The sequence below is a fragment of the Limulus polyphemus genome, unplaced genomic scaffold, assembly GCF_000517525.1.
Source record: "Limulus polyphemus unplaced genomic scaffold, Limulus_polyphemus-2.1.2 Scaffold1726, whole genome shotgun sequence".
Taxonomy (NCBI): Eukaryota; Metazoa; Arthropoda; class Merostomata; order Xiphosura; family Limulidae; genus Limulus; species Limulus polyphemus.
This window is the reverse complement of record NW_013667336.1, coordinates 74,722-95,664: the sequence shown is the minus strand read 5'-3', so window position 1 is coordinate 95,664 and position 20,943 is coordinate 74,722. Positions and strand designations below refer to the sequence as shown.

General features: G+C 31.7%; 1 protein-coding gene across 1 annotated transcript in view; it reads right to left on the bottom strand.

Annotated features, from left to right (window-relative positions):
- LOC106464720 (rho GTPase-activating protein 190-like) overlaps window positions 1-20,943 on the bottom strand; it is a 92,787-nt gene that overhangs the window by 66,224 nt on the left and 5,620 nt on the right. The window contains exons 2-3 of the mRNA XM_022392489.1: window positions 11,588-12,269; window positions 7,986-8,658 (exon numbers count right to left, since the gene is read on the bottom strand). Of these exons, the coding sequence (XP_022248197.1) occupies window positions 7,986-8,658; window positions 11,588-11,996 (1,082 nt within the window). The 5' untranslated portion in view covers window positions 11,997-12,269. The remainder of the gene's footprint in view (window positions 1-7,985; window positions 8,659-11,587; window positions 12,270-20,943) is intronic.

The following is a 20,943-nucleotide window of genomic DNA, read 5'->3' as shown; positions in this document are numbered from 1 at the left end:
GGAGGTAAGGTATGTCTTTAGTCCGCTTGAAATTTCATATTTTTTTAGACTTGGTTACTAAGGTTGATAAATTATAGTAGAATTCCATTGTATTAATATAGTAATTTATGATTTTTTTTTTATTCAAATGTACATATAAAACCTAAAAAAAAAAAAAATTATTCTGTTTCCTATCCTCCACGTGCAAAATTTTATAAGGCTCAGAAACCTAAGTCAAGAAGCAAACGAGTACAAAGGTCTTAACTATGAGAGATAATTGTTTGCTTTACTTCTTTATTTACTGTTCTATGTTTTAAAAAAATAAGTTGAAGAACTTATTTAAGAAGAGCAATAATCTATATACATATATATAATTTATAATAATTGAAATGTGACTATTTTGCAAAATAGTAGTCTACTAAAACACAGGCAAGACAAGTTACTTTGTACCCACCAAAGGTCAGTTTTATGTTATTTGATATGGTAACATGAGTGCACATGAGCCACATCATTGTAACTTCAGTACTGTTAGCCAGGCATGGCTGAAAGGTCAATATAATAAAAATAATAAATGTATAATGTTATGAGATTTAAGCAATTTAACCTAAACATTTATGTATTCGTGATATAATTTGTGTTCATTTTAGAATGAAAGAGGCATAATTTATATTTATTTCCTAATTCTTTATGGTGGTTACAAGATCAGCCAAATATACCAAACCCATACAGATATTAATTACTGAAAATAACAAATAAAATATAAAGTTTTTCTTAAGAAATGTTTGATAACTATGTGGACATAATAAAGATTTTGCATGTGAAATTTGAAAATTTTCTTAGCATAGCATTACATCACAGAGTAAATTTTATTGAAGTATTAACAAACAGGTCTTAAATTACTTAACAAATTTGATAAAATACATCAAAGTGACTAATAACGTTTCCAAATCAGAAAAAATTAAAGTATGAAGAAAACACATTGTCTAACCCTAAACACCACTTCAATTTTTATGCAGTTATCAATGAAAGTGCCTTGCTTTTCTGTTGCAACACTCCTGAGATTTTAACTAAAGAAAAACAAATAATTTTTTTTCATTGTTATATATTTGAAACACTCCTTTTTTTGTGAATTTTATTGGGTTAAATCTGAAACTAACTCCTTTTTGTTTGTAATTGTTATTGGTTAATTCTGAAGCTTACTCCTTTTTGTTTGCAATTGTTATTGGTTAAATCTGAAACATATCATTTTTGTAGAAATTTCAACTGTTTTATTTATTGCTCAACTATAAAAATACTGCCTAGTTATAAAAATATTACCCACTTATGAGTGATGATGATCGGTATGGTAGTTTCCGAGATCCGAGTTTTGACGTATACATCACAAACACCATTATAATAAGATTTAAAATATTTTTTTCATATTTCATATTTTTCATATTTTTAAATATGAGCATTAATAAGTATTAGGACTGTTTTTCTAAGTTTTTCTTCTCCTTCAGAAATTAATACTTTTAAGTACTTAACTCTTTTCAAAAGATTTAATACATCTAATACATAAATTAAAAAATTACCTAAACCACTAAACAAACCCATAAAAAACATTTATACAAGTTAAATAATTTTATGAAAAAAAATCTAATAACAGATTAAGTACTATGTGTAGTGCACCAATATCAACTAGACTAGGTAAGTAAGATATCTATTTAAGTTCAAAATATTTTTAATAAATATCCTTTTTCTTGAAATTTTAGGAACAAATAGTCTGAAGGTATAATGTTCCAACCATATGGCAACCAACTAACTAGCAATGGCAGTCTATAACAGCCAACTCTCAGGATATAGAGAAAAGGGAGGCCAAAAAAGTGATGGTCAGATGAGGTTTCTGAAACCCTGCACAAACACAATATCATTCTCACAAAGACTACCCACCTCACTTAGGAAAGAGGACTACATCTTCCAGCAATCTAACATTCATAAGCAGCTGATAAAACAAACATACAACAAATGTCACAATAATGAAAATGCTATTTTACTTAACAGGGTTTAAGAAGTAAACACTCCCATCCAAACTTCCAACAATCAACACAAAAAGACAAAGAAAAAGCAGAAATGAACATTTACAACGAATTAGAAAACAAAACATCCTATTTGGAGTTTGGACGATCTATTCACATAGTTGAGTAAGAAAATGAGAAATACCAAATCAGCATAGTTCTACAACAAAAAGATGTTTTATGTGTCAATTATCAAACTATTTAATTTTTTTAATCATTTTTTTATGTTGTGAATTTTCAATTTAATAAAAAAATTACTTTCATCAACAGCTAAGAAAATTTCCTAAAGACACTTGTTTTCATGCAGAAAATATATTAATAAAAATAATAATTTATTTGCACAAAGAACTTTACATTAATTTATCGCTCAGCTGTTTGCAATTCATTGTGAAGTGTTCTATATTTGTGTGAACAGTTGCAAATCTGTAAAAATTATTTTGGTTTGGTGGTGCGTTACCAATACTATATTCATTATCTAAATCTCCCTTTAATGACATCTAGTTATTAAGTAACTTAAGATTCTTTTATCAAGCTTAGATACAGTTAGTTTTACTTAAAATATGGTCAATTATACAAGATATTTACATTGTATCTTGTTTATACAATAGCAGTTTTGACTAAACAATGTATATGTAACTTAATATACTGCACATGTATCTTTGTAATTTTCACTCTGCTTTAATTTATATTCTTAACATTTATTGTTGTTAAAGGTACTTATCAATGCAGATAATCAGCCCAAATCTAAGCCACAATATTTGACTTTGAATTTTTTTTGTTATCATTTCTGTCCTCTGTTGTTTACTGTTATATACTGAATAGGAGTATTTACTTTTTAAACCTCAATGGGCAAAATATTTTTTCATGATTGTTGCATTAAATCTTCAAATTCTATCTTTTTTTTTAGACAAAAGGATATCTATTACAGCATTAAAAAAATAATGTACATTTACATATGGATAAAGATTACTTGTAACACTAACGTTCGTGAGAAACACATTTTTATGGAGTTAAATATACCCTAAGTAATTAGAAAAAATATTCTAAATTTCCAATTGCACTGGCTTACCAAATGACACTCATAGCTTGTATATTTTATACTTAAATAATTCTTAAACGAAAATTTTTTAAATGATTTTCAAAAGCAAAAATATTGTATTGAAGGTAGAAATCTTTTTCATATATATATATATATATATATATGTATATTTTAAACTTGATTTAAGTTTAAAACCTTTCTGCTATTGTATTTAAATAGATCAAGTTGACCCAATATTTAGACTTTTTCAAAAAAAATTCATTAATACAAAAACTAAAAACGTTCAAGGTATTTATTAAAATTGAGCTAAGTTACAAAGTCAATAACCTGTTACAAAATAAAACTTGAGTTATTGTCAACTAAGAGCCATTTCAAGCTTTATATTCCACAATCAACTTCTTAACTCCTAACAAGATTACAAGTTTTGTCAACTGTATAAAAGTCTAACAAAAAACATACTACGTGTTTAATTAAAAAAAAACAATTCTTTTTTGCGGCGTTACACGTGATTTCCCATTTCCACAAAAATATTTATTCAATCGACCGCCATGATTTTGTAGCACCGCGTGAATCGCCAATATGCCACGTACGGGCGAGCAGGAGCCAAAGATTCTTTCCCCACAGCAGGAAGTTTAGTTTCTATAGGCTGGTGTAAGCAAAAGCGGCTGATAGAAACTATCGATTCCGACTAAGGTAAGACGGAAATCTTTGATATGATGTGGCATTCAAAAACACGCCGTAAGGTTGTAACATGAAGAAAAATAATAATAAAATGGACGAAACTGCTAAAAAATGTCCATCAGGTATTTAATTAGTGTTTATGTCGCATCTGATATAAACAACTAAGTAAACAGAATACTGTACTAAAAACAGCTCAATTTACACCACAATAAATGTAACGAGCAGCCTAGGGTTTTGTATTCATCTCTATACAATCGAAATGTTCGCCAGACTTGTACACACGAATATTGGGAACGTCAAAAGAATAAGCATCATTAGTCGCCAACATCATGGTGAGTCGCGTGCTTTAAGAGAAAAAATTCTCAGTATACCTTACAAATAATCGTATGATGCAATATTTTGTATTATCAAATACGACTGATAGAAAAGGAAGTGGTTACCGTAAATTGGAAATAATAATTATTTTTCGCAACTAAAGTTATGCAGTTTTAAATATACATCAATTTAGCAACAATAAAAATCTGTAGTACACAATTGTAAACTTAATCTGGTAATATAAAACTGTTTAAGTAACAGATAACAACTGCATGTTAAATATAAGCACCACAAACTCTCTAAGCAATAAAATAAACCAAGTTTAGTTTAGAGAAAAAAAAATTTATACAAATAAGCTGCGACTACTGTATTTGGTATTTATGACAAAGCTACTAAGACTATCTGAGACCTAATTTTAAGCCACTTGAAAGGAAAGGCATCACCCACGTTAAAGTACTGACAGTTATTCTTATAACGCATTCACAACTTATAGTGCGGAGAATATTTTGTGGTACAGCACGGATTCGAAACGGATAGGAAATCCAGAGCTCTACCACAGGGCCCGACACGCGTCTATTCATTGTTCATTGCATATCTCTTAGGGCAAGTGAATCACTATTATTACCATGATAAAACTGATCATTGGATATTTGGTTAGCGCGATTTCCTAATCACTGACCTTTTTTTTTTAAATGATATTTCATCAATTTATGTAACCTGAAATATACACATATAGTTGCCTACTTTATTCAGACACAGTTAATGCAAAGGAAACTTGCAGTATTACATTTTGGCCGTTTAAAAACCTTAATGTTTTTTATTCATGAAATTGTGCATCATTATCATTAACTTGCTTCACATACACACGTCTAGTTATACTTTATTACTTCTACATATATTCTTTCCACAAACACTATCATGATAAATAAAATTATGCTCGTTATTTAAGACACTACATTTTCTGGGATCACAATTTACATAGAAATATACTGCTGTGGTAAGATCGGCCTTCAATTTATTCAGCAGATTAGGAGAGGAAAGAGAGGCCGACTGCAGTTGTCTTCAGCTATGAATTGTCAGTCAATGTAACGTAGGCGTTAGTTAATAAATGGCCTATGGAAAAATCATTACTAACCCCTCGGTCAATACAATACGACCAACACAACTAGTTTTTTTTGTGTTGGTGTAATGCGTCATGACTCTGCAGGTGGTGCCAGGCGTGAGAGAGGCTTTTAAACAGCGGCTCGGTTTTCTTTAGAAAGTCATTATTAATTAATTGGCGTATTTTAAATATTTTTTCTGTCGCTTTGCTTTTTAACACGTATATATATATATATGAAAATAGTCATGTGTATTTTCCAGATGCAAAAAATCTGATAAAAATTTCACCAATGTCAATAAACAATTTAAAAAAGTACAAATATTTTAAGAACGCATTAAAATTACGTTTTGCTTTTTTATTAGCACACTCGCTACATTAAGAAATGTAATCGTAAAAGTTTATGCGTGAAATAAGCGAGTTGCACTACAAATTAAACAAATCTCTCTTACATAAAAGTAAATAAAATATCTAAGTCAAACGTCATAAAAATACAGCGAAGGAAATAACAGATCACATTATTAATCACAATGAACATGAATTCAGCTTTACCATATAGACCCCACTCTTAATGAATCCTGCTTGCACGCAAATCTCTTTAGTAGAGGTTATCAATGGCTCTTGGCAAAAACTATTGAATTTAAAATTTTTCAAATCGTCACTCATGTACATTACATGTTTACAAGTGGAGTATAAACCTAGTAATCCCATGTTAACATCCTGTCAAGTTAAAAATGAGTTTAAAAATAAATGTATTGAGAACGGTTATCTTTAATTAACTTCCTAAAATAATGAATCTTTCCAGCCAGTGCAATGAGCTGTACACTACAATGTTGATTCAAATATTTCTGTTTGTATTTAAAACGAGAGCGAGCAAACAAGATATATCCTTTAAACTATTCATTTGAGATTGCATTTATTATATTATTATGGACCTACGAACTTGTATATTTATTCAATTTTGACTTGTATTTCGAAAACCAAAAATCTGTGACTATTGTGCCTTCAAAACACTGTTTTTTTTATAAAAAGGTGCAGGTCATTTCTGAAATCAGTAAGACATTTAGGGCCAAAGTAAACTGTGAGTCTATAGCAATACTGTCCATAAGCAAGGTTTGTGTCAGACTGAAGAAACATTAGGAAACAAAAGTATGAATATAATACAATAATGCAACATTCAGTCCACAGGTTTTTTGTGGGTTTTCAAAAAAAAATTCCTCACAAGCTTTTCCTTTGTAAAAACTAGGATTGCAAAGACTTGTATGATAACGCACTATTATTAATGTTTTCACATGTACTTTTAAACACCTCTACATCTGAACTACTAAGACTACACTGAAACTGGTTCAGTCTTCAAGCTTTCTTTGAGAACAATGCAGATGTATTGATCATTTTTCTCAGAAACATCCTTACTTTAGTACTTCAACTTCTAGCAAGCACGGCAGAATGGTCAAGAATCACGTTTTCTCTCCAACTTCCCAAGAGTTAAGTTGGAAAACATCTTTACTGGGCAAATTAAATCTTTACATCAGTTGAATGTGTTTATATATGTCGTGTGAAGCTTCTGACAAGCAAATTAATGATGGAGTGACTTTCTACTTTTGTTTGAAGTAAACTTGAGGTACAAATATGTAACTTGTACATACTCTTACCTTCTCTTTATACAAGATGCAAACACTAGCAGTAAATCTCTGTTTAGTAACAATATAAAGATCAAGTTTGGATATAATACTCATTATATAGTAAATAAAAATCACGTTTTTAGAAGTATTAAAAAGCTTCACTTTCCACATTATATTTTTTGTTTCTACCTTTTTTTTTTTACAAAAACACTAATGTATCATCCATTTATTGACAAATTATTTTTTCAATATAATATTATTGTGCATTCAACCCACTGGAAATTCACAAACTTTCAACTTTCCTTAAGTGATAGGTAAGACATGTAAATTAGAACCCATTCTTATAATATTGGTAACTGATAAAAAAATGCAATTCAGGGGTTTTTATGGGTCATAAATGATGAATGATTGTATAAGTGCTGAATGATTGAGCTCCTTTAATATACACAATATTTTGAAAACTTATTGAAAACAAACAAACAAAAAACCCATAAGAGTGTAAGGATGAAAATTAATAACATTTAATGTCAAATGGATCAACAGTGTAAAAGCCAGATTTTGTTCAGCAACATAAAATAGCACATAGAAAATATGCCATGATTAATCAATGTATACTTCAATTTTATACATCAGGGGTCACTTTGTTGTTAACTAATATTAGTTTTTAAAATATTTATCTCATAATTACTGGACAAAATGCAAAAAAACTCCAAGCTTTACAAGTCAAACAATCATAACTTTGTATCCATTACAAAATAATTCAAAGCAAAATAAAAGGTTATTTCAAGAATTATACTGCTTTCAAGTTTAATAATGCACATTTTATGTACTAGTAAATGCCTTTTCGCATGAAATACAACAAAATTCTTACTGTTAAATTTTTTTATCTTCAAATAAGGTATGTTAAACATAGCTGTTTTTGTTGTTTTTTGCTAATTCCTAGTTACTGAAAAATATTTTAAGTGGTTGATGGGTCATTCCTTCAAAAGTTTTACCTTTAAAAGCCTGTAATCTTATACTGTATTACACAAACAACAAAAACTCAAATGACAATCTGTCAGAGAAATTAGCCAATCTCAATTGTCAGTCATAAATTTTTCTATGTTTTTATGCATAATGAAAGTTACTTAACAATTTCAGGCTGTATTGCTATTTGATTCACTTGTTTCAAATCAATCATAAGCTGGTGTACTTACCCATCACCTAAACTTTGAAGATCTGGAAGAAGTTCACTAAGTACTTCTGGTAGTATCTTAATATACATCTGCATTTTTCTTCTGATGTATTCCTCTTTTAACTTCTTTACATGGCGCCTGAACATTTTCTGAGCATTATTATGTCCAAATAAGTCACAGTAATGAAGAAAATCTGAGTTTTGGGCAAATTTTTTGCTCACGCTACTCCACACTGCTTTGTAGTCTGTTACCTGAACTCGTACGAGTGATTGGTAGGCTTCTGTTGCTACATCCAACACCTCTTTTCTACGCTGTGCAGCTTCAATAAATGGCACAATTTTAGACTTGCCTTTGGTCCTATCAATCATCTGAGCAAGTACAAAAAAGGCTAAGTCAACATTAACATTTTCATGGGCTGAAGTTTCTACAATTGGAATGTTCCCTTTATATTCCTTCCTATTAACAAGACGTTCAGCTTCTTTGATGTAACTATCCCTAGCTTCATCACTCTTTGTTGTGGCCAGCACAATAGGCTTTTTTGTCTTCACTAAATTGTTTAAGATAAGACTTGTAAATTCCACTTGTTTTTCAATAGTACGGCCTGGCACATCACATGTATCAAACACACACACAAACCCATCTATGTTCAATTTCCCCTCTGGAATCATTTTCTGTTCATATTCTTTCTCAATACCTATGACAAATATGGAATATTAATACTAATTTATAACTATCTTTTCTGAATACATACACACTAAGCCTATAATTACACTAGAATATTCCAATTACATTTGTTACATCAGTTTACCTGTTACAGTTTTGTTTCTTTGAATGTTTTAGGTTTCATATAATTTTTCAGAGCCCAATAAAACAATCAGAGGTAATAAATTTTTAGAGCTTGTAATTTTTGTGATGAAAATAAAAAATAACTATTTTGTTTAGCTAAAGATTAAATTAATAATATAACTCAAATACTTAATACTGCATAAAATTCACTAATGCACATAACTCAGAGGTCTGAGCAAAAAAAGGAAAATACACATCCAACCAAACAGACACAGTATATTACAAATCTTAACCTAGGATGAAAAAAAAAGACAAAATTACATCTGAAAACATCAAGTACCAGTTTAAGAAAAGGTGTAAGTAAGAAAACTTATTTTTCTGTATATTATAAAAACCAGATATTTTTTGTTTCAAATCTACAAAAAAGACCAAAGATATTTCATTTTCAAAACCTATGTAAATTTTGCAAAACATTGCATAATAATCAGTTACACAATTTAAAACCAAACGAAAAAGAGCAGTAGGATGAAATATGATCAAGTGATTTAGTTTCACTTTATATTTTCTTATTCAACTATTCACCTGTAAAATTTAAGAGCATTTATCACTTCATTTGCAGAGAAAACATTTTTTCACTGTATTTATGCTGATTTTGTTGCTACTATATAAATGCTCCAATATCTTCACTTTTTACCAAGCTTATAATGAATCTCTTAAAATACTTTTACTGTACAGGTAAGTAACAGCATTATGGTATACTATAGGAGTTATACTACACATTTTTCCTACTCAATATTATAACACAAATTAGAAATAACAGATTGACATAGCATTAATTTTGATTTTTCATGTTTATATGTAATTTGACAAGAGGTAGAAGAAAATTTGTGGTCTATATATTAACAATAAAAGAAAGACAAAAAATAGAACTGGACAATTAGTGGAATTTTATGACATTAATCCATAATTTCATTATGCTAATTCATATTAGAAATAACAATGATATACCATTGATCTAGATTCTTCATGTTTATGAAGAATTTGACAAATTGTATAAGAACATTTGTCATTTACATATTAGTAAAAAAAACAAAGATGAAAAGCTGATCTGGGTTATTAGTGGAATTGGTAATCAATTAATCGTTGTCCTCTTTGATCAATTATATTAAGCTGAACGTACTCACTTGAGACTTAGATAGTTAAAATAACCAAAAATAGTACTATTCAGAAGTTTTGATTAGTTGATCATTTTTGTATCATTAAGCTAAACAACCTTTAATTAATTAAATATAGTAATGAAAAAGCATATTGGCAATATTTTGAATACTAAGTAGTTGGAATAATTGAAAACAGCAATAATCACAAACACTAATTTTGTTGAGTTAATTATTTCCATAACACTAATGAGCTTAATTGTAATTTTTAACAAATAAGCTTTCCATGGCACTAACTGATGCACTTGATGCCCACAGATGATTGTATCAAGTTAATCACTAATGATAAGTCCTCTTAGAACTTTTAAATGTGTATTGAAAATTTTGCTTAGAATGTATAACATCATTATTATACCAATACTTTTCTAGACATACAAAACCCCACAAAATCTGCTTTCTTTGAAACATAATTCTACCAATAATAAAATTTAATTCCTGAATGTATTTAGTAATAACCAACCAGCTCAGTCATTATGAATATAAACAAACTTGAAAACAACTTTACAACTTGAAAACCAGTAAACTACACACACACACACACACAGCAGCTCTTCTAATCAAGCATTTTCTCAGAAACTTCTGGTTATTGTTTAGTACCTCCCAACTTTACAACAATTATTTAATACATCAAATAAAGGATGGTTGTGTGCAAACTACTGTTTAAATTTTTTATTTTCTACTTCTTATTTATAGTAAATATTAGGCTTGTAATTTGTTTCTGTGTTACTGGTAGGACAAAAACTAAAATTATTGCAATCACACAATCAAAAAAGTCAAAATACCAAAGTTTCTCCCTTAAGTCACAATACATCACCACATATATATATAATCAACAAAAAAAGGAAAAATTTCCTACACAACGATTACATTAGGACAAGTAGAAAAAAAAATACATGTTTAGCATCCCTGCCCACTTCCTTTTTTGAATTAGTTTTTCAATCGTACAAAGAAACAGACTTGTGAATAAAAATGAGATGAACACGGTTGATTGATTTTGCACTTTTTCTTTGTCCTAAATTCTGTATCATTTTGATGAAAAAATGAAACAAAGAAGACTTCTGTTGGACATGGACTCTTTAAAAACAAGCAACAATCATGAAAAAAAGGGACGCAAACTTTCTCTCAAAGATGCCATTAAAAAAAAAATTGGACACTAAACAATTTTTTTACTTGGCTTTACATCAGGAGTAAAAAGGAGAAAAGGACTTGTAGCTCTTGAACTATCTGTACACACCTGTTAAATGTGATATATCAATTACCACTTTTGATATCTCATAAATCATCATACTTGGATGGTGTCAACAAATCAAAACCTGACTATACAAGTTGATATGAATTAGTCTTTCTTCATTCTTGCTTTAAGTCAAATAAGATGAATGATACTTTAACATAGGTTACTTAGAGCTAAATCTACCTCCTTGGAAAAAAACAGTGATATTCTGGCTATATCATATCACTAAAATATAAATAAAAAAACTGTATGGAATAACAGAAAAATATGATTTGAACAAACCAAACATTTCCAAAGATGATGAGTTGTTTTTTAAAACAGGTAACTTACTTCCCACTACTCTTAATAAGGGAGGACTTTAACTTAAGAAAACATGAAACATGAGCACTTACCTAGCTGGTTTTTACAGATATACATCAGTTTCTCAGCAGATGTTAGTTTTATAGCACTACATCTTTTATAATAAGGATCTGTTTTACCACTCTTGAAAGGTTGAAATGATGAATCATCAATGAATTCTGTTTGTTCAACCACATTGAAAGTGAAGTCTACTCCTTCCTCATTTGTTTTAGTTACTTCACCCCAGTACAAAAAATGATCATTGTTTACTACACGTCCACTAAAGTCTGTCTGGCTCAGCACCGATATATGGTCCACATAATAATCATCAGCAAGATGTCGAACAAAGCGGTTACACAAACATGATTTCCCTACCCCTGTACTCCCTTTCTCTTTTTCTGTACCTGAAAGTCCTACAACAGCAATATTGAAGGTTCGAGGCACATCACACTTTTTGGCCATTTCCAACAAGTGGTACAGCCTTGAGAACTCCGATATTGGTTCTCCTAAACCTAAAAGTCTGGTAAAAGCAATTAAATACACTAACAGTTGTAGAAAATGGGGCAGTCTGGTGTTCTTGATGAACACCTTTCTATATGCACTTAGGAAGGCCACAGAACGGACTTCATTTCTATAAATGATGCTCACATGGTCTCCATGACAACACAAAATGGTTTGCACTAGCTGACCTCATTATCTTGCATGAAATCAGGATGTTCTTCTCCAGAATTCCATCTTATACATACAGAAAAAAAATGTATAAGAGAACTGAATTTTATAACAAAACAAAGCAAAAAAAAACAGCACTATCAAACTTGAAAAAGTGATTTCTTCTTAATCCTATACACATAAATACAGATAATCCAAACATGACATACATTTAAAAATAAAATAAGCTGCATCAAAACAATAAATGACATTTGCAGTATAATACAACAACCTGGATACTTCTTCAATGACTCTGAAGTACAAGTTTCACTTAAAGTATATTAGGGTCTATGTAGACATAAAATACTGTACTCTTTCATGAAATCCAACAGTTAATATGTTTACAGTTACAAGCATTATCATAGCTATAGTCCATATTCTACCAAGCTTAAACTTGAGTTCCAAGCTACAATTTCCAATAATGTGTGTGTGTGTGTGTTTGAATGAGTGAGGGCATATTTAAAAAAAAAGAAACAAATAGGGATACACCTTGATATACTTATACCTAGTTATGGCCCTGTTTGCAAAGTAAAGGCTAGTGTACAATATATACTTTCAAAGCAGTTATAAAAACATACTTACATACGATTACTTCTTGGAAAAATGTCAGAAAATATTGCAAATATTACAGTTATGTAATGCATATTTTACATCACAACATTAAATGTATTTGAGTGCACACAAATGGTACTTCAGGTATATCTTTGACAGACATAGACCTAATCTAACTGATGAATTCTGGCATTAAACAAAAGGCCTTGTAGCAGAAAAAAGCAACATGAAATAACATTTTTACACATATCCGATTAAAAATTTCAAACGAAATAATTGGAAGAAGTTTAAAAAACGAAACGCCTGTAGTAAAAAAAAATATTACAAAACCACCATGTCAAACTGGCCATAAATACTTCAAAATTTATAAATCTAAAATAACTTACTAAAAATGGCAAAAAGTGATTACTGTCTACAGTAAAAAGGAGGCAATAGACTATTAACAGCCATAAACTAATACAATAAAAAGTTATCTAAAAATAGTGATACAAAAAATTGTGTATTCATTCTTATATGAGCATTGTGACTTTGTTAAAATTCGTAGAAGAGACCTTATACAAAAACCTTGCCCCACTGAAACTAACAGTAACGGTAATACAGTTGTAAGGGATATTACTGCAATAACAACACCTCTGTAATGAAATTGTCAGAAGCTAAGTAACGGAGGCTACTTCTAACCTCCTACATACCCACCACATGGTTTCTGCACACGCCAACACTATTACGTATGGAACAGTAATAACAGTTAGAATGACGCCATAAAATTGCGCTATGCGCAAAACAAGTTAGGAAAGGGGATTTTCACGAGCAAGAGGGATTCGCGATCTTTTTATTTATTTATCTATTTGCGATAGTTCGCTAGAATTATTAGTATGTCATTTCTAGGAGTCAAACAGCCATAAAAAAACAACAAAAAAGAATCAACGATGAAGTTCCAAGAGACTAAAGCACACCAAATCGTGTAAATCAACTGGCTGACTGATATTAAGCTCAAAGAACAATGTGGGGAAAACTTCGTTTATTTTTAGTTGCTAGCTTTGTAACAGAACTGTAAGAACGTTAGAGACGCGACTTTAAAGAACACGCACGCTGTAACAAAATATCAGAATTCCTGAAGTTAATACAGTCATACAATTGAAAAAGATGTCGTCTTTCAATATTTACGGTTTATCTTTGTTTAATGTCCCAAAACATGCAAGTACATCGTGTTTATCAGAATATAACTAAAAGGGTGGTAATATATAACTGGACCAATAATCAACCCCAAACTTTTTCTGCGCTTCGTCAACAAAAGTAAAAAGGTATTTATTTATTGTTTAAACTTTTATTGTGTATTTGCTGATTCTGTCATTGTATGACAGTCAAACCGAGGTAACTCGCAGTGTGATGTATTTTTATAATGTACTAAAATTTTAAAATTCGTGTTTGTCTTCGTATTTACGATACGTTAACTGGCTCATGCAGAAACTACCAACAACGAATTAAATTAGATAAACTGAAAAAATTAATTTCACCGTTTTACATTTAAATCACATTTAGATTTAGAACAAGGTACTGAATTTTTAGAAGTCAAGGCCAAAGTATATAGATGTTTGTTGGAGATCTAGGATTTCAGAATTCTAATACTTAAAAAATTAACTGGATTACCAACAATCTGACTTTATTTATGCAGATAATATTACGTTAATACAATTCACATTCCATAAATTTGTTAGGGGAAAATATTTCAAGAGTCAAGGCTCAATGACAGAGTACACTTAAAACACGTATTTCAATCAGACAGTCAAGACAAAAACGATTAGAGTCGCAAAAAATTTAGACAAATAAAACCAAAGTCCAAACAACTAATATACACATTGGTTCATTTCTACTGTACGTTAATTTAAAACACAACTGTTGTTTTATCTGCCAATATAACACACACAGAGTTAGAGCAGTATACAAGTCCTGTTATTCTTCTCGAGTGTGTCAAATCACTTTCACACTAATAAGAAATTAACACGGGTAACACTAGCGACCGTATTGTAATTCTCTTTCCACATCGCTGCTCAACCTTAAAACACTTACACAAAATATAAATTCCTTTTGAAAATTCTTATTACTTTTGCCAATTGTAATTCATGTGCCATCCCCCACCCCCCATCACACGTATGTGTTTAACGTGGTTTATTTCAACATTGATTTTTCGGATAATGAATTTCTCTGGTATTTTCCTACAGAAACACGCATTATAAAATCTTTGCCAACCCCTGGTGTTCATCGCAGTGTATGAAAGCGAAGCGATAATCTGGGTCATGTGTAGCCCTTGAAAGTACTTTCTCTATCGTTTACATCCCCTCCCAATGGGTCAGCGGTCAGTTTACGAACTTACAAAAATCCGAGGTTTAATTTCCCAAGGTGGGCAGAGCGTCGGTTGCCTATTGTGTTAGATGTGTTCAATGTGATGACCATGATTGAGTACTACTGTCCAACACCGCAACTTACATTATAATAAATTTCTGCTGTGATATGGGGGTATGTCATATGTTTTCTACCTGCTTTAGTGATATAGAGATTTGTAACATTTTTCGGTTGTTTTCTTTTCGTGCTATAATAGCGGTAACTCGTGGTCCCGAAAATCGTTATGATTATCGTGCTTCATTTCTTTGTTCTCTACAGTAAATGATGTTTCTTCTGCCCGAGAGGATATTGCAGTAATATACAGCATCCGGATTAAAGAATTGGTATTGTAATATCCTTTGCTGGCCAATTATGACGTTGACTATATTGTAACAGCCTACAAATGCTGTGAGTAAACAAAGGCTACAAAGTGACACTGGCGACTGGACAAAGAAATCGAGTTTACCTGTTTAATTCAGGCGCTCTCTCTCTCTCTTTAGCCAGTTGAACTAGGATGTTATAGTGTACTTCTAAGATAATCGTGTTTAGTTCAACGGAAGTCTTAGCCTCATAGAGCATCTACGGGATTGAACACATACTAATATAAGCGACCGTCATTTCATGTGCCCAAGTAGGTAAGCTGCGTTTTTTGTTTTGTTTTGTTTGTTGAATAATAAAGATTGTTGTCATTTTTTCTACCTTGTCCTGTGTTATTTTTTAACACATCATGAAGACAGTCTCGATTAAGTTATCTGATCAGAATCACTCTCCTTATTTCCTGAATTAATCTGTAGTTATTTGTGGATCCGATCCGTCCATCTGACACTTGTCGAAAAATTTGCATATTTACTTGAAAATACCACACTGCAAAAGACGGCGAAGTCAATCTTGGACCTCACCTTTCATAGACATTCGACTGTGTGTGTATGTGTGTGTGTAGACAACGTCAATGTTGGCTTCCAACATCTAAGGAGACCAACGTCAGAAGTTCATTAAACTGTACCAAAAAACTTAAGATGTAGTCGGATGAGATTGTTGTGTTTCTAGTTTCTTCAGACATTTTTCTCATGATGAAAACAACTGTTGAATTCGAGTTGTTGCTGGAAGTTTGTGAACCTTTGTTAACTTCAAATCCATGTTTATTATCTCGCTAGCTGTACACCATAAGGAATGTCCAGCTTCGTCACAATGCCTCTCTGGGTCAAAAGTTTCTTCAATGCAACAAACAACAATGAAAGCTCACTTGTTCAAAATGTGTTATAATTTAACTGTATACCGCTTAACAATCTCGCTATACAAATTTCCTTCACTACACAAACAATGACAATACTCCAGCCGTAACCTACTCGTAGAGCCATTTCAGGGTTCGCTTTTGTGGCAATAACGCCATGACATTATCATATACGAATCACTCACAGTGCTATTAACGCAGTTTATTCCACTCTTTTCTTTAGATGTTAAACGTAACGTAATTAATGGCTTTTATTTACTTATTTAATCAGAGATATGAAATAGTCATACATCAACAACCTATATATGCTGAATTAATTTTCATTATCAGATGAAGTATTTATATAATCATGCACTACTACATACGAAGTCAGAAATAACAGAATCAGTTGGTATTAGATAAATGACTTCTAATTAATTACAAGTTGACTTATTCTTTCATTTACAATAACCTTTAACTACCATAACACAACTTCCTGAATAATTTTCCACCCTACGTTGTTCTTTCAACGGAAAAACAAAGGCAAAAGAGGCTTCAGATACACAAGAGTCAAAGACTGTACCTATAAAAGTAGTTTTAGCTTACAATCATGTAATATAAAACAACAAATATTTTACTTTATATAATTAATAATATTTGTTTGTACTTTTGTTTTTCAAAAAAAAGATACGCAGGAGTCTTCTTGGACCCCATGCAATAGTGTATGTTCTCAAGCCTAAACAAGTACAAGTCGATCTGTATCCGCGACATATTACTCTTAGTGTTATGTTATAAATCATTACGTCGTGTTGGTCTAAGTGTAACTGATTTACTGTCAATCTTATCATTTAGGTATTTCACACAGAGATAATAAACATAACTGTACCACACGAATATATATTTTAAAAACATATTCAGATTAGCGAATTAAATAATGTTTTCATGGTAGAAGAAAATACTTCCTGAAAAGCTGACTCGGGCATATTCGTCTGTGGCATCATCATATAATGAATGCATGGAATAAAGGTTATATTTTGTGTTGTTTTTTTCCAAAGCTATGAGGCCTGATTTACCATTGTTTTCACATGTTAAACAAGTTACATCAACAGTTGTAGAAATTTCACAGTTCGACGGCAAGTATATTACAATTTTTAAGAGTAAATTTGGATACATTTCATACAATCTTGTCCAAAACACTTTGTAGCTGATAACTTCCAACATTTCTTATTATGCCCATTTAACTGCACACCAACAATAAATATAATGTTTGAAAAAAAAACTGTATATTGGAGTTGACTTGTGTTCGAAATAAAACTTAATTTAACATTAAATGTTGTTGTTGTTTTTAATTTACTGAATGGCTACTGGGGGGTACTCTTGGACCACACGGGAAATGAAGTGTATGTAAAGATTAAATAAATACTTAATAGTTAATTCCCTCCTTTTCATCTTGAGTTGCATTTACATAACGTTAAACAAACAGTGTATAAGTGGGACCGAAATGACTGCTTATCCTGTGATCCAAACGATGCCCGGAAACATATATTACATCCATATAAGCAGTCGTGAAATTATCCTGAAAGATGTACACGTACTCACCTTTGCAAGCCCTGGCTTCACAATGTACTGACGTATAAAGGATCAATTATTCGACAGTTCAAATTAAACTAAGTAGAAATTCAAAAGATAAATGAATTCGGTACCTGCCACCACCTGGAACTTCTGAGAGAATCGGCACGGTTTGTTATGAATTTCGCGCATAACCTCACAAAAGGGCTATCTGCTCAAGTCGTCCCTAATTTAGCAGTGAATGACTAGAGAGAAGGCAGCTAGTCATCACCACCCACTGCCAACTCTTAGGCTACTCTTTTACCAACGAATAGTGGGATTGACCGTCATGTTATAACGCCCACACATGGTTGAAAGGGCGAGCATGAAACCGTGAATTGCTAGTCGAGTGCCCTAACCACCTGGCCATGCCGGGCCCGGCACGGAGTTCCGGCGAGCAATAGAATAATTTCAATTCTAATTCGATGACGAGGAACCCACATGGTCTTGTCATCATCACGTTGTACATTTTCTGTTATGTTAAACTTATATTAAAGTTTTTCTTTATTACCCATTCAAGCCGTCTCCAACCATTATTAATTTCAATTCTGTTTACAAACGACATAGTGTCCGAAATTCACAGAACAAAGTTCAAACATCTGAAACACTTTCTGAAGAATAGCTTGTAGTTAATCAGGCATCTACTCTCTTTTTCTACACTTAACTTTGGTATCTTCGAAGAAACGAAAAATATCAATGTCAAATATTTAAATATAAAAGAACATAGTTGATATATATTTATATTTCATTGTTTAAACATTTATAATAAATCAATGCATTGTAACACACAGCAAATAAGTTGGAGACTCAAACTTTAGAAACATAGATATCATAAAACATTATCATTCCCGAAAGGGGAGAAGGTTCAATATTAAAATTACATTTTTGAAATTTCAGATTGGTATGGAGGAAACCCGTGAAGACTCTTCTAAAGTAAAATATACAAACATTCAAATTTTCAGAAACTCCTTGAACACATATGGCTATTTTCGACCTGACTCAGAAAAGAAAGTTCAGCGTCTATCGACATTCTGTATAAAATCAACGTACTTTAAACCACGTACATCGTCTAATTTAGAGAGATCTCGTCTATTAATGAATCTGTTATTTTAATATAGCGTTGCTGTTTATTGATATTCGTCTTGCCTACATCGGTATTTCAGTCGTTGTGAGCGACCTGGGAGGGTCAGGTGCTATTCACACCTATTATTTCCTTATTTATATTTATTTCAAAAACACTGGTGAATTTTAAATAGGCCAAAATTCGCGGGCGAATGCAACACGTCTCCTACGCACAATCTAAGCATGGCCAATTTTGACACCAGAAAAATCGAAAACTGTCTACATTACTGCTCGGTACCTGCAAGAAGGTATCTTTGTACCACATTGTATGTAATATGGCCGAAATACGGCGGAGTAACTGTCCCCCCCCCCAAAAAAACTTTTAATTATTATGCATTTCTGTGAAATGTTGCCCCCTCTAATTGATAAAAATGGGCAAGTCCATTATTACTGTTTGTCTATATGTGTTGCCTGTAGAAAAGTATCTTTGTACCAAATTACATATACACTGATCGAAACAAGACTAAGTAATTGACCAAAAACCCCTAAAATTATGCTGTTTGTGGTATCTTGAACCCCCCCCCCCACCATCATTACTAAAAATCGGCAAGTCCACCATTTTTGTTTGTCAATGTGTGGGACCAGTAGAAAGTATCTTTGTTCCAAATCCCATGTAAATTGGTCAAAATATGGCCGAGTACTTGACCAAAACCCCCAAAAATTATGCTTTTTTTGTGGGCTCTGACACCCCTAGACATAAAAATCTGAAATAATTTAATATTTTCCGTACACATACAGATTTTTTTAACCGCTCACGAACCCTAACTGGAGACTTATTTCGCTACGATATTCTTTCTAATTAATAGCATGGATTTAATAAAGTTAAAACACCTGTGTGAAATCTACATGTTTAAAGTTTCTGGTTTTGTAAACTATCCTTAGATTAGAAGCAAGTAGTCAGATGAACAGAAGAGCAATACGAACCAAATGAGGGGGTAAAAGCTAGAAGAAGATTTGAAATAGGAGATAATATAGATAGAGACTAATCATCATGAAACTCGTGAAGTAGTATATTATCAAATAATATTAAAACATTCAATTTAGGAATTCTATGCAGTTAAAGAAATCAAAATCTCTTACAAGTTACACTTTAAAAGACGTCAAATTCCAAACAATATAGTCTAAATTATACTGATCTGAAAATTGTGATAGAAAACAGTAGTAGCTTTAGAAAATTTGCGTTATTGCTCATCGGGTGTGGTTAACGAGTAGTTAATGGGTAAGTTATGACTAGATGAAAACAGAATATTGACCATCCTTTTTACTCTTCAGTTTTCTTCTGAAATAATCAAATTTTATATAGTCAACTCGAAACTACAGAATTTTCCCAAATTAGGAAATACAGTTTACAAATCGTTTGTTTGTTTTTGAATTTCGCGCAAAGCTACACGAGGGCTATCTGCGCTAGTCGTCCCTAATTTAGCAGTGTAAGACTAGAGGGAAGGCAGCTAGTCATCACCACCCACCGCCAACTCTTGGGCTATTTACTCTTTTACCAACGAATAGTGAGATTGAACGTTACATTTTAAGGTCCCCACGGCTGAAAGGGGCGAGCAAGTTTGGTGGGACGGGGATTCGAACCCGCAGATTGCGAGTCGAGCTCCCTAACCACCTGGTCATGCCAGGCCCAGTTTACAAATATTTTGATCTCCATCCATTTCGAATATTTTCTTTTTAATTGGGAATACGACCTCATTCAATATAAGTTATCTCTGAACTATTACAAACTTTCCGTCCCGTGTAGCCACTTATACTAGAAAAGCAATATTCATGGCGTTTGTAATTGTTTTTTTTTCATGCATGAAAAATAGCCTCAAACTACGGCAAGCC